At 40.5% G+C, this 13,845-nt stretch overlaps 1 protein-coding gene across 7 annotated transcripts in view; it reads left to right on the top strand.

Annotated features, from left to right (window-relative positions):
• LSP1 (lymphocyte specific protein 1) overlaps positions 1-13,845 on the top strand; it is a 112,862-nt gene that overhangs the window by 63,870 nt on the left and 35,147 nt on the right. For 5 of the 7 annotated variants that reach the window (XM_034416875.3, XM_034416876.3, XM_034416877.2 and 2 more), the window contains exons 2-3: positions 3,067-3,204; positions 11,315-11,488. In XM_034416875.3, the coding sequence (XP_034272766.2) occupies positions 3,067-3,204; positions 11,315-11,488 (312 nt within the window). The remainder of the gene's footprint in view (positions 1-3,066; positions 3,205-11,314; positions 11,489-13,845) is intronic. The other 2 variants (XM_034416878.3, XM_087880163.1) reach the window with 1 other exon arrangement.

The raw sequence follows: 13,845 nt of genomic DNA, 5'->3' as shown, positions 1-13,845 counted from the left end.
GCGCTCAACCTTTCTTATGGTCCAACTTTCACAGCCATACATTGCAACTGGGAACACCATAGCCTTGACTATACACACTTTTGTTGGCAGGATGATGTCTCTCATACATATTACAGCAAGAAAAGAAAAGCAGCCTGAAATGATTCTGGCTCTAGATATCCCAACTGAATCCATTTTGGAAGGTTACAAAATTACTGTTACAATGTTCTCTCTTCTGGATTCTATCAAGGATTTGCTTATCTGGTGCCTAGGAGATTATGGAAAGAGCTGTGTCAAACTTTTAATCTTATGTAGCGTGCAAGGAAAACCTGCAGTAAAATAGTACATGGTGCCCTTCTCAAACAGTATCTGTTCTATTTGTAGCAAAATAATTCCTTTCTAATATTCAGATTAAAACACAATGCTTCTGAAAAAAAAAAACCTTGCTGAAATCATCTATAGTTCAGAATAGCCTTTTCTAGAGATCCAGTGAAGGCTTTAGTTCAGGGCTGTGAAACTCGTGTTGTCATGGCGGCATCACGTAACGTATCAGGACTTTCCCCCCCTTCACTAAGCTGGGTGGGGGTGTCGCCAGCGTGTGATGCATCCGGCCCACGGGCCGCAAGTTTGACAGCCCTGCTTTAGTTTTGTTTATTTATTTGTTTATTTATTTATTAGTCATATTTCTATGCCTCCCACTCTCCGAGGACTCTGGGAGGCTCACACCAAAGACAGTATACTAAATAGCATATTGCCCCCAACAATCTGGGTCCTCATTTTACCCACCTCGGAAGGATGGAAGGCTGAGTCAACCTTGAGCCGGTGAGATTTGATCCGCTGATCTGCTGAACTAGCAGTCAGCTGAAGTAGCTGCAGTACTGCACTCTAACCACTGCACCACCTCGGCTCTACTGTTACTGATGACGTCATTAATTTAAATCAATATCTTATTTTTCTCCTTTGCAAATAGCTTACTGATTTTATTCCCCAGAACAGCTACCTTATGAGATAAACTGGGCTAAGAAATAACTACTGGCCCAGTCATCCAGTGAGATGTCATAACTTAAAAGCTGATTATTTTCTTTGCCTTTTACTGCATTTTCTGAATTACTCCAAATTTTAAACATTTATTCGAAGGTATAGCATTGCATGAATAACCTAATCAGTTCCTGCATCATCGGTGCTTTGGCAGATTTTTTGCTTCAATCTGCAGGCTGTTAAGGATATTGTTGTTGTGTTACCAACCAGCAGAGTGTAGAGCACAGAGAAACGTTGCTGAGAACAATGAATAAGAGATGTGCAAACTGGTTTATCAAAAGTTTACTTTATAGTGAAAAAACAATCTCATAGTCTTTAAATCAATACAAGTCTTTGCCAGTTAAATCAGTCCAGTGATACAAAAACTCTTCTTACCACACAAACAGTAGTTGGTTGGAATAACAAACTCACTCTGGTTCACAAACCACGATGGTAGCAGATCCATCCAATGATGATAGCACAATGATAGTAACTCCTCACACAATGGTAGCTTATCATCAACTGAATACGTTACAGTACCTTTCTTAAATACGTTCACAACCAGTGATTATTTAATTACAGCATGACTCAGCATTACAATGAATCAGCAGTAAAACTTTAAAGTCACACAATACATATTCATATTAAAGTCACAGAACACATATATTGCCTGGACAACTTGTTAGGCTCAAACCATATCCTAACACAGGCAATAAACACAAAAGATGTTGGATGGCCTGAATTATTGCCCAAATTTTGGCTTTATTTCTGTAGGTCTTTTAACTTTTCTCCTTCTAATAGAAAAGAATGTATGTAGCTCAGGGTTGAACTATGGAGTCCTTAGTGCTAGTCTGAACTTGGTTGTTTTCTTGCAGACATTTCATTACTCTACTAAGCAACAGCATCAGTGCTAGTGAATGTAGGGTTTACTACCTGTTTATATACTGTAGCTTGCCCTGCCATTGTCAGTGGGGGGATATAATCTTCTCTTTTAGTAGGTCCTTGATTAGAGTATTGTTTACTGCTTGATTGTTTGCCTGGTGTTAATTTCAGAGATTTTCTCCTTCTGTACAAACAGTCCTCGACTTAGAATAGTTCATGTAATGACCGTTCAAAGTTACAACGGCACGGAAAAAAGTGACTTATGATCGTTTTTCACATTTACAACCATTGCAGCATCCCCATGGTCACATGATCAAAATTCAGACGCTTGGCAACCAATTCATCTTTATGATAGGAATCATGTGATCAGCTTTTGTGACCATCTGACAAGCAAAGTCAGCGGGGAATCCAGATTCTCTTAACAACCATGTTACTAAGTTAACAAATGCAATAACCGTGAGAAGAAAAATTGTAAAATGGCCCCAAATCACTCGACAAATGTTTCCCTTAGCAACAACAGAAATTTTGGGCTCAGATTTGGTCGCAACTCGATGAGTACCACATGCAATGGGATTTTGGATCACATGCAATAGGATTTTGGATCGGGGTGAAATGCTACCGGTTCGCTCCAGTTCGGGCGAACCAGTAGTGATGAAAACTACCAGTTCAGGCGAATCAGTAGTTAGCTACTGGTTCAGGTGAACCGATAGTTTAAAAAAGCTACTGGTTCCTCTGAACAAGTATTTCCAATGATCAGCTGTGCTGCGGTGTTTAGCTTTGCTAGAAAGCAGGAAATCCTGCTTTCTAGCGAAGCTAAATCGCGTGGCACAGCTGATCCCCCCCTCACTGTTCTATTTACCTTCCCAAGCTTCCTTTTGGTGTGTACTATGCGTGTGCATGCAGCGTGGCCAGCAAACTGGTAGCAAACTAGTTCAGATTTCACCACCGTTTTGGATGGTTCATTCCCCCACTCCTACCATGTCAACTGGGATCTCAGCTTCATCTTCACCACTGTTTAAAAGGTAGCCGTGGGAAACATGGGGATATTTGCAGTGGTTCTTATTTGTATCAAATGCTTCCTAACAGAATAATTTCCTTTTGGGCCCCCTTGTTTGTGGTAAGGATTTAGGAACTGAAACATTAACAAATACTAAGTACGTATCCATGGGTTTTCTCTTTGACTGGTAGGCTGACGGCTCAAAGGAGTGTGGAGGATGAGGAGGAAGCTGCAAGGGAGCGACGTCGAAGGGAACGTGAGAGACAATTGAGGTCCCAGGCAGAAGAAGGCCTCAACAGCACCTCTGAAGTGGCAATACAAGAAAGCAGGTAAGTCTGTGCTGGTATATCAACAGAGCAATGAGAGTCAAGCTGAACTACTGTAATGTTTAAAGGAAGTTAAGAAATTTCAGTTAATGCAGAACTGAGTCTTCTCACTAGGCGTTGGTTCATAGGACTCTCAATATTGTCAACACTCAGCTAAAAGGCTGATTTAGTTGTGGAAAAGTCTAGTTTTCTGAAGGACTATCTCTATCAATCTGACTTCCCTTTTATATCAGCAAAAGTAGCTTATCTTAGTCCGCCTGTCTCTGAAAACAGGCAGTTGTCAGGTGTGAGGCATAGGTATTTATCTGCAATGGCTCCAGATTTTTGGAACTCATTGTCAACTGATGTTCATCTATTTCCATTGGTGTAAGCCTTTAAGAAACTCCTCAGAGTTTCAGTCTTATCTTTACTTGTATGGCTGTGGGGACTGCAGTACTTTTTTTTTTTTTTTTTTAGTATTATTGGAAGGTAGGGATGCTTAATTAACACAAACATGATCAGTGGAGTTAATTTATGCATTTATTGTTTGCAGAGATTTGCCTCCCGGTTGCCTTGAAGGGGCTTTGTAGCCTAAAAGACAATGTAAAACATAATGATCGACTGTAAAGTCGTCCATCAACTATCATCAGCTATAAATGAATATGTGGCTGATAAAAAAGTATGTAGGCATCTTATTAGGAATAAATTATTTTGACGCACATAATAACACACACACACAATTGCATACCAGTACGCGAGGGACTCCTCAGGGTGCCATCAGCCAGGCAATGTCAGCTGGCGACCCCCAGGGGGAGGGCCTTCTCTGTGGCAGCTCCTGCCCTCTGGAATGATTTGCCCCCGGAGATACGAAGGATATCGGATCTCCGGGTCTTTCGCCATGCCCTGAAAACTTTTCTTTTCCATCAAGCAGGGCTGGCGTGAACCCCCTCCCCCTTTTTTAGTCTTTTTTAGTTTTTTAGTTTTTAAATTGTCATTGGGTTTTAATTGAATTGTTTTAAATTGGGCCAGTTATGTAATTCTTTTAATAATTTTAAATTTTGTATTGGCATGTGTTTTAGTTCTGGCTGTTCACCGCCCTGAGTCCACTAGGAGAAGGGCAGTATACAAATTGAAATAAATAAATTGAAATAAATAAATACTGAGAAACAGGAATACATGATCTGCGTGTTATGCCAGCACACCAAATGAATCAACTTCCTGGGGTTGCAGGTTAAGTACTGCACTGTGGATACAGTAATATTCAGGAATATCAGGGACTTTCCCTAAATTTAGCTTGCCAAATCTAGTGAAGGGTTTTCCAGATATAAGGGATTCCATCTCTTAGAATTTCCCACACAGCCAACTCTGGATGTTGTTGCAACAGTGTGACTGGAGTACATCAGATTGGGGAAGGGCTGCTCTGTGTGATCAGTCAGGGAGCAGCCATCAACCAGACAGTCAGCATAAATGGGCTTAATAAGTACAGGTTGTCCTTGGCTTAAAATCATTCATTTAGTGATCGTTCGAAGTTACAACATCACTGAGAAAAGTGATGCAGATCCTTTTGCAACCTTCTGACGAGCAAAGTCAATGGAGAAGCTAGATTCACTTAGCAACTGTGTTACTAACTTAACAAGTGCATTGATTTCACTTAACTGTGACAAGAAAGGTTGTAAAATGGGGCAAAACTCACTTAACAACTGTCTCACTTAGCAACATAAATTTTGGGCTCAACTGTGGTTGTAAGTCGAGGACTACTTGTATCATATTTTGTGATCTTCCATGCAAATACTTTTAGAATGAACTGCATTGATTAGTGTACCAGGATGGATCATCGTGATAGGTTGGTCAGTTCTCCAAATTTGGATCAGCCATTCACTGGACAATCTCTGCTGGAATCCTTGTGGCAGCTGTTATGTGCACACCCATACATTCTCAGTTATTTACAAATTGTAAATACTTGTACAATATAAATATTTACTTGTAAGATGTCAGGGAAAAGAAGAATGTTTTGCTGCTGAAAAGACAGTGAGTGATTTTCAGGCAGGCCCCTTTAGGGAGAATATTTCACAAATAGGCCCTCTATCTTGTAGCCATTAGCTGAAGTTCATTTGATAGTAGCAATTGAAGGAACTCTGTCCAGAGAGCTTAAACCAGCAAATGAGGATCCTAGCAACAAAGATCCCAACCATACTTTGGAGAAGGCATGTGAATGAACCCTCACTGCAAACTCATCATTTTATTCTTTTCCTTCAGCTTCAGAAATGCCAATACCCTCAGATATTTTAGCTGCTTGAAATGCAGAGCTGCTACCTGAGGCTTAGGATGGAGTGACAGCCTTCTCCAAAAGCTGTCCAGAGTGATTGCTTCAAAACCGGTTGTGAGACAGCAATAGGAGAATGGAGGACTAGCCACAAAGCATATTCCCTATCGTTCCTCAGCATCTTCCACTTTGGGCCACTACATCAGTGTGCATGATATGGAAATGAATCTTAATAAAGTATCTCTCTATTAGTTGTTTCTAATTATGAAAGTGTCTCTTGTACATTTGCTGGTAGAAATTGTAGACAAATCTATGTAAGCCTTACTTAACTAAAATGTATTGATTTTTTGGAGATTCTTTGCCTAAAGCTCCCAGAGCAGAAAATAACAAGCAACAAACACTGTGAAAACCAATATTTTCCACTAGGTCAGTGGGAGGCGGCCCAAATTTATTTTTACAAAGCCCTTTGCAATGCAAAGTCTGTATCAGTCAAGGCAGTCTGTGTCCGCCAGTTGCTTCTCCTAGCAAATCCTGTTGCTGGTAGAGGGTGGTGTGTGTGTGTATGTGTGTGTGTATGTGTGTGTGTGTTTGTGTGTGTGTGTGTGTGTGTGTGTGTGAATGCATAAGCCTACGGCTGATTCTGGCTACTGCATGTGCCAGCTTTACTTTTGTTCTTCAGAAGTGGGGACCCTAGAGAAGGTGTTCCAGTTGAAGTATAATTGAAACAAAGCACCCCTTTTAAATTTTGCACAGCTTTATATCCCATTTATTCAGGGATGGGCTTCAAAAGTTTTAGCAAGGGATTCTCTGCCCGGTTGCTGGGTGGGCATGGCCATGGTGGGCGTGGCCTAATTGGCCTCCTGCACCATGGTGGGGGAGCATTTTTGCCCTCCCTGGGCTCCGGAGGCTTTTCTTAAGCCTCCAGGAGGGCAAAAACGGCCTCCCCAGTCTCTGGAGGCCCTCTGGAGGCTGGAAACGGGCCCATTTCTGGCCTTCCTGAACTTCCGGCATACCTGTTTTTCACCCTCCCCGAGCCTCTGTGTGCACCCTGTACTTACCTGCATCCAAAATGGGCTGCGTGAGGACTCCTGGGAGGGGCAGGGTAGAGTGGGAGGGGCCAGCCAGGAGTGGGATTTGGGGGTTCTCTGAACTGCATAGAATCTTAGCTAGAGGTTCTCCCAAACCCTTGCAAACCCCCAGGAGCCCACTCTTGCATTTATTGTGGGAGCTTCATTTATGGAGAGACCCCATGTTTTCACTAGAAGGCAAGCACTTGGAAGGGAAGGAAACTGATTGACGAAATGGAGGATAGAAGGGAACATTTCTGCTTTGACTTGCCTGGCAGTTACTCCTTGCAAACATTTCACCAACCTAGCTGGAGCTGGCCCAGGGGCCAGCAATGGCAGAAGGAAACTGAATAGTGGTGGTATATTCCTTCTTCACACTTTTCAGTCCACCATTAGAAGGGCTCCTCTCACTCTTAACTTTTCATTGGTTAGGACTAAGCCATATGCTTGCTGCGACAACATTCAATTGGAAAACAAAGCCTTAGTGATATCTAGTGGCAATAGAAGTGGTTCTGGAAAAGTTAATTAAAAAGATATACACACAAGGAATTATTTCAGGAAAAAAACAATGTTTCTTTTCCAATGGACTTGATGGTTCCATTCTCCTCCCTAGCCATTTCTGCAGCTGTGGATTCAGACTACAAAAGCCAGGATGCTAATATAGATCTCCCCCACTTTGGTAAACTCAACTCCCCCTTACAGTGACTCATCCACTTCTGGTAAGCTATGTTGCTGTACATAGCCCCTTCTAAAACACAGCTATCATAACTTGCCTGTAGGTCCAGATTACCTTTGCTTGAAATCCCTTACTTAGTTTCTTACTCAAAAGCAGCCATTCCCAACCAGATGTTCTCCAGATGTTTCCCTGGCTAAAGACAACAGCATTAACGGTCAAGGCTGATGGGAGTGGTAGATCCCCAAATCCGGCAGACATGGAGCTGGGGGAGACTGTACTGATCTCCGTGTTTAGAAGTTAGTCACTTCTGAGTATTGTAACTAATGTTTTGGACACAAGTAAGGGAGTGTGTATTATTTCCATGCCTTTGTGATTTCCTGAGCACCTGGCTGATTACATTAAGGAGGAAAAAATGCTCCACTAAATTTCTATTCAGACTTAAAATTTCAATAAAAATCCTCTTTAGAACAGACTCTAAATCTCTTCAAATTTAGACATGTCTTCATGTTTTTGCCCATATGAAATGACAGTTTCAATTCCTTTTTCCAAGTCCCCCCGCCCCCAGCAATAGTTTTCAAATTAATTTACATTCTTTGTTTGGTAGGGGAAAAGTAGATCTTTTGAGTAATTTTCCAGAGTTTGCTTCTCTCAATCCAATTTACCTCACAAGGCTGGCTGTGGGAACTAAATACAATGAGGGGATATTCTGTGTGTTGCTTCCTAAATCAAAGGTGAGCTATAAATCAAATAAATAAATCGTTAAGGGGTGCTGAGACATTCTTTTGATACCCCAAAGAATTTATTTGCTTTACTTTGTCAGAAAAGAAGAGTCACTTTTTATTTCTTCCAACATCAGAAAAATCAGTGTTTTAAAATCCTATTGATTAAATTGGTGGTGAAGGTGATTTTTTTAAAAAAAATCCATACTACTCAACTGCCTGGAAGAAATTGGTATATATAATAAAATGTGGCAAGCTGTTTTTAAGATTCTCCTGTCTAAGTGAATTAGAAAAAAAGGGTAGGTAATCTTTTATGGCCCGTGAGGCACATTTGTGAGATGTTTGTAGCTGCAATGTTAACTTTTTTCCTAACAAAAGACAGCCATTGTGAACATGCTGTGATTTCCCCCCATCGAACAGAAAGAAAATAGGGGATGTTACTTCTAGAAAGACCTCTCTAGCTGTCATCCCAACTTCTCTATCATTCTAGACTGTTTTTGCCTTGTTTTCTGGGCAGGTAGATGTTGTTTCAAGTTACACCCCACAGAGTGAACATTTGGTGATTTAATCTTCTAAAAAAATCCAATGGTGTTTCTGTGGTTCTGAGGTTTTGTCAGGCACAAAGAATCAGGACCATATGTTAAGATGCAGTCAAGAAGATTTATTGCTCAAGCCTATACACAAGAATCTAGTCAATTAAAGCTCAGTGGCGGTGCTAAATTGACAGTAGATAAGGGTCAATGGGATTCAAGAGGGAACGTACTTAGACTGTGGGAATGTTATAATTCCAGGGTGATTACTTGATTAACTCTGGCCCCTGGTTCTGCCTGTTTTTCTCCTACAGGTTTTCTCTTAAACACAGGTAATGCTGTGTATTAGTACTTAATTTTTGCAGGATGCCAATTTCTTGTTTATTAATTTTTAATTAAAAGAATGTTTTAAAACATATGTTAGGGAGCCAAGACTTGAATTATTCTTCAGCTAGGTCAGGGGTCGGCAGCCTTAAACACTCAAAGAACCACAAAGGTCCTAACCGGAAGCCCCCGTTCAATTCTGGAGCCGACCGGAAGTCTGGTTTCCCCCCACCATAGAGTCTCCTCCTAGCGCGGCATCCTTTTTTCTCTACCTGTCCTAACCGAAAGCCCTATCAATTGTGGAGCTGACAGCAGAGGGATGAAAGAGCCACATGTGGCTCCAGAGCTGCTGGTTGCTGACCTCTGAGCTATGTCATCTTGAGCACCTGAGAAGAAAATAACTGCTGATTCCTTTTAATTTCTCCCAGTGTTTTCCTCTATCATCTTACAAATATATTTATATTTATAACATAACATATAACATTTGTATATAATAACATTTGTATAATATAACATTTGTATGGTATCCTTAATAAAACTTGGTTCAGATTAATAAAACTGGGTTAGAGGTGCCCAGTCCCTCTGCTCCATGGGAAAAAGAAACATCAGTATTAAAAAGGAGAGGAAACCAGAAAAAGAACGAAACAATGCTCCCTTCCATTTGCTTGTAATTATACTAGGATCTCCCTTTTACTTAACAGTGTTCTAGAGGCTTGTGCATCTCTGTATTGAATTGCAATGGATCATAAGTTTGGAATGCAGTCTGTATATTTTGAAGGCCAATTGCTGGACTCTGGCCAGTTGCATTTCAGTGCTTCTTTCCTCTCTTCGCTTATTAATGAATGGAAGAGAAGAGTCATTCTTTATCTTCTTCCCTCCCTCCCACCATCTCTCTCTCTTTTTTTTTTCTCTCTCTCTCCCTCCCTCCATCTCTTACACACATACACATCCCACAATTAAACATGGGTTTCGGGTCTAGTGAGCTCCTGCAAATCTATCAAGTACTTTGCTTGCTTCAATTAGAATTCTCTGTGTTAATTAGTGTTTAGTGGTGGGAATTTTTTTTGATAACCTTGTTAGGGAACACACAGAAGTCCATTGACAGGCTGTTTGTTGGTAAGTTTAAGGGCAGAATTTGGACCAGCTTGTTATTTCAGAGCAAACTCCTTTTTATCCTGAGGCAAATTTAAAAGTGAGCTGGTGTCTTTTTTGCATTCTTGATCCAGTTCTTGCTGATATTATTCAAATGACAATCTCAAAAGTACCTTCCCCAATACAATTATTTCACCTCCATGCCAAGCTTTGCTACCATCAATCTTTTTTATATCACACAGTTCCCACAGGCCCAGAACCTTTAGTCTTCATTCTTTGTTCTTCTTATACATTTAAGCAAGTCCAGCTTCTTAGAGGTTTTTTTGCTCCGAGCCATCCCTGCTGTTAGAAATCTAGCCTCGAAGTTTGTGGCATCCTTGCCTTCTGGAATCTTACCTTGCCTTCTGGATTTAGTTCACACACTCAATCATGATTTGTTTAACCAAGAAATGCCAAATATATTACACTTAATTGATTTAAACTTCATACAACATTGTAAGCCATGTTTTACAGATCAGAAGGGCTCACAAAACATGCTAGAAAATAAATGGTTTTCACCATTCCTTTCCCTTACTTTTAATTCTGAATGATATGTAGAAGTGACAATGCATCAGGTATCCTTAATTCATTAAATGCCTCTTCTTTGGTCCCTGTGCCATTGTGAGGGAATAGAAATGGGTCAGAATGTAGGATGGTCTTCCTTCTCCATCTTTGCATTTTCCAGTACCTCAGGTGACTGTAGAGGAAGGGAAATGGTGGAACATGTGTGATGTTGTCATGCTAGGGGTGTCATGTTTTCATCACGTGAAGCATCACAACTTTTTTCCCCTTTGCTAAACCGGGGGTGGGCATGGCCAGTGCGTGGAGTATCTGGCCCATGGGCCATGAGTTTGACACCCCTGTGTCATGCAAATGCCAGGACATATGTATCTGTATCAGATGTTGGGATGCAAGTATAATTGCTGTATTTGTGATTATGTTATCATACCTGTTTTCATTTTGGTGTCCTTCCTAAGATACCCGCTGTAGATACCTCCCTAAATCCCAATGTTTCTGACAGAAACCAAGTTGTGATAGTGATAGAATGATAGTGGCAATAATAAAGCAGATGTCTTAGTATGATGTGTGGACTTAGCTTATGCAATAGATCACCAACATACATTTTGGGACTAAAGAATAAAATCAAACATTAGGAAGAACCATGCTTTGGAAGGGAGTGAGGGAGAGGAATTGATGAAGGCATGTGGCAACATCAAGAGGCAAGCTCTGTCCTTTGTGTATTTCCAGACAACATTGTAATTCATGAACAACATGGCAGTACTTGTCATGATGCCACCATGCACATTTGGGCATCACTCTGGTCAGGAACAGAAATCTATACTTTGCACATAAACAGACACAATGTTCATAACTTTCTGTATGAACCTGGTAGTGTTCAACATCCTTTTTTCCTCATCTTTCAGAATTGATGGGAAGCCTCCTGGAACCTTAGAACTGGAAGAAGATGAGGGCTTTAGTGACTGGTCCCAGAAACTTGAACAGCTCAAGCAGCGATCGGGAGGAGAGGGAGTACAAGAAATTCACCAAGGGGAATGCAGAGAAGCCCAAGAAGCAGAGCCTATACAGTGTGAAGAAAGGTAGGGAATCTTTTTCACTGCTTGAAAGGAAGTAGTAACTAAACAAGAACCAACCAGAAAAGCTGGAAAAAACCTAGCAGATTCCTTGAACTTTGAAGTAAGACCCACTGAATTTGCTCTGGATATGGCATGACTGAATGTATACTCCAAACATATAATATATTGCAAACCAGGCAGATTTCTATTTGACATTCATGTTAGCTTGGTCAAATACAGTGTAGCTTGACTAACTGCCATGCCATGGCCGTCGTCACATGTCAACCTTAACTTGGTTAATTTTCATATGGTTGGTCAATTAAACCCACGTTTCTGGTTTTATACAACATATTTAACCATAAACTAAATACCTTGATTAGGGGTAGTGGAGATACAATACAGGGGTGGGCTTCTGGGGGTTCGCAGGGGTTCGGGAGAACCTCTAGCTAAGATTCTGTGCAATTTGGAGAACCCCCAAATCCCACTCCTGGCTGGCCCTGCCCCACCCCTCCCAGGAGTTACCACGCAGTCTGTTTTGGGTGCAGGTAAGTACAGGGCGCACGCAGTGGCTCAGGGAGGGCAAAAAATGGGCCTACCAGAAGTTCAGGAAGGCCTCCGGAGCCTGGGGAGGGCAAAACTCCCCTTGCTGTGGTGCAGGAGGCCGACTAGGCCATGCCCACTATGGCCACGTCCACCTAGCAACCGAGCAGAGAATTCCTTGCTAAAATTTTTGAAGCCCACCCCTGATATAATATACCAGACAACAGTGTGGTGGCTAACTTGTAGTTTGGTATGTTTTGCAAACAGAGCCAAAGAAATTGCTTGGAACAATGAACCAGACTGATTGTTTCTGTGTTATTATCAAATTTATATATTATCAAATTTATTTGTCCCCCATCTCACAGTTTGAAGCAACTCTGAGCAACATATTGTAGCAATTGGTTTGTTTTTCTTAAATGGTTCTTAACCGAAGCCCTTTACCTTTAAAAACTTCATGACTAGGCAGAACACTTAATCAAATTGTAATTAAAGATTTAAGTCACCTGGGGAGCTTCCTTTCCCAGTGGTATAAGCATAAAGCATTTTCCAGGGAAGAAGATGCCAACCCAGGCTTAAGGTAGGCTAAAAGGCCTTACATGAATATATTTGTTCTTATATCAGCATTAAATTACTAGCTTCATAAACACAAAAAATCTCCATATATTACTAAAGTCAGCTTCCACTAATCTTAGCCATATAGTTGCCTTAAAAATTCCAGGCACAAAAGAATTGTAACCGACTGACACAGTTTGCAATTGTATGGATGATGGATTTATGTTTTATGTTTTATTTTAAAATAAAAAAAATTCTACCAAAAATAAAATAAAATCCAGGTCTCTAAAAAGTTACTTTCTTTATTATGAAAGTCATTTTTTTCAGAATTTTTGCCTCTACTTAACTGCTAAAGGTACAAAAACCTATCTTCTTTTGCTCCAGGGTCAACCTAAGTGCTTCTCAACAATTAGGCAGGGAGCTTTTGGAATAGCAAAACAAACAAACAAACCAAATCTCTTAACTCTTGTGATCTGCAAACTTTGTCTTAGTATGTTGTGTGAATGTAGTCAGTTGTAGTTTATTCCACAACCTGTGGTTAATCACTTCAACTATTGGTGCTTCTCAAATGATTATCTGTGGAATTAATTTGTAGTATGTATGTTTGTGAATTTACTTGCATGCCTTTGCAGGCATTGTTTAATTTTGTCACCCCATCTTTTTGTAAAAAATATAGCTGCATATAAACATGTGTTTGAACTGGTAAAGTATTTCAACTGGTAGAAAAAAAATGTAGAACACCTGCCACAGCTCAGAGCAAAGGAGGGGAAAGGGTGTTACCAACTTTAACTGAGGGAAATACATTTAGGAAGGATAAAACTTAAATTTTCTACTTTGTGGACTCAACTGAAATGGAAGTGGATTTCTAGCCATGCGTTTTCTAAATTGTAATTCTATTTCAAGGCCTTTAGTAAGATACCTTCAGTTTTATCACCACAACCACCACTTTCCCAATCTCGGGGTTTTATTTTTAGAGTTTCTGAAAAAATGTTCTGTAGTTTCAAATATTAAAGCAAGGAGGTTTAAATCTCTAATGCTGGCACATAACTCGGAAGAGTTTTCCTTTGGAAAACTTAATTCATTATGCTTAAGTTTCTTTTGGGGTCCCCCCTCCTCCTTTCCCCCCCTCTGTAATGGTTAGCTCTTTCAGGTCCAGGAAGATTTATTGTGAAATTGAGTACATTAAGCAAAATTTCTCCTACACACAACATAAGTGCAAACTCAATCATCTCTTCCTCCAAACATCTCTGCTTAACTCATTTTCTTCAGCAAGGACAGAACTGGATAAA

Source organism: Pantherophis guttatus, chromosome 1 (assembly GCF_059756535.1).
Source record: "Pantherophis guttatus breed Tessera chromosome 1, ASM5975653v1, whole genome shotgun sequence".
NCBI lineage: Eukaryota > Metazoa > Chordata > Lepidosauria > Squamata > Colubridae > Pantherophis > Pantherophis guttatus.
This window is presented reverse-complemented; position numbering and strand designations above follow the sequence as displayed.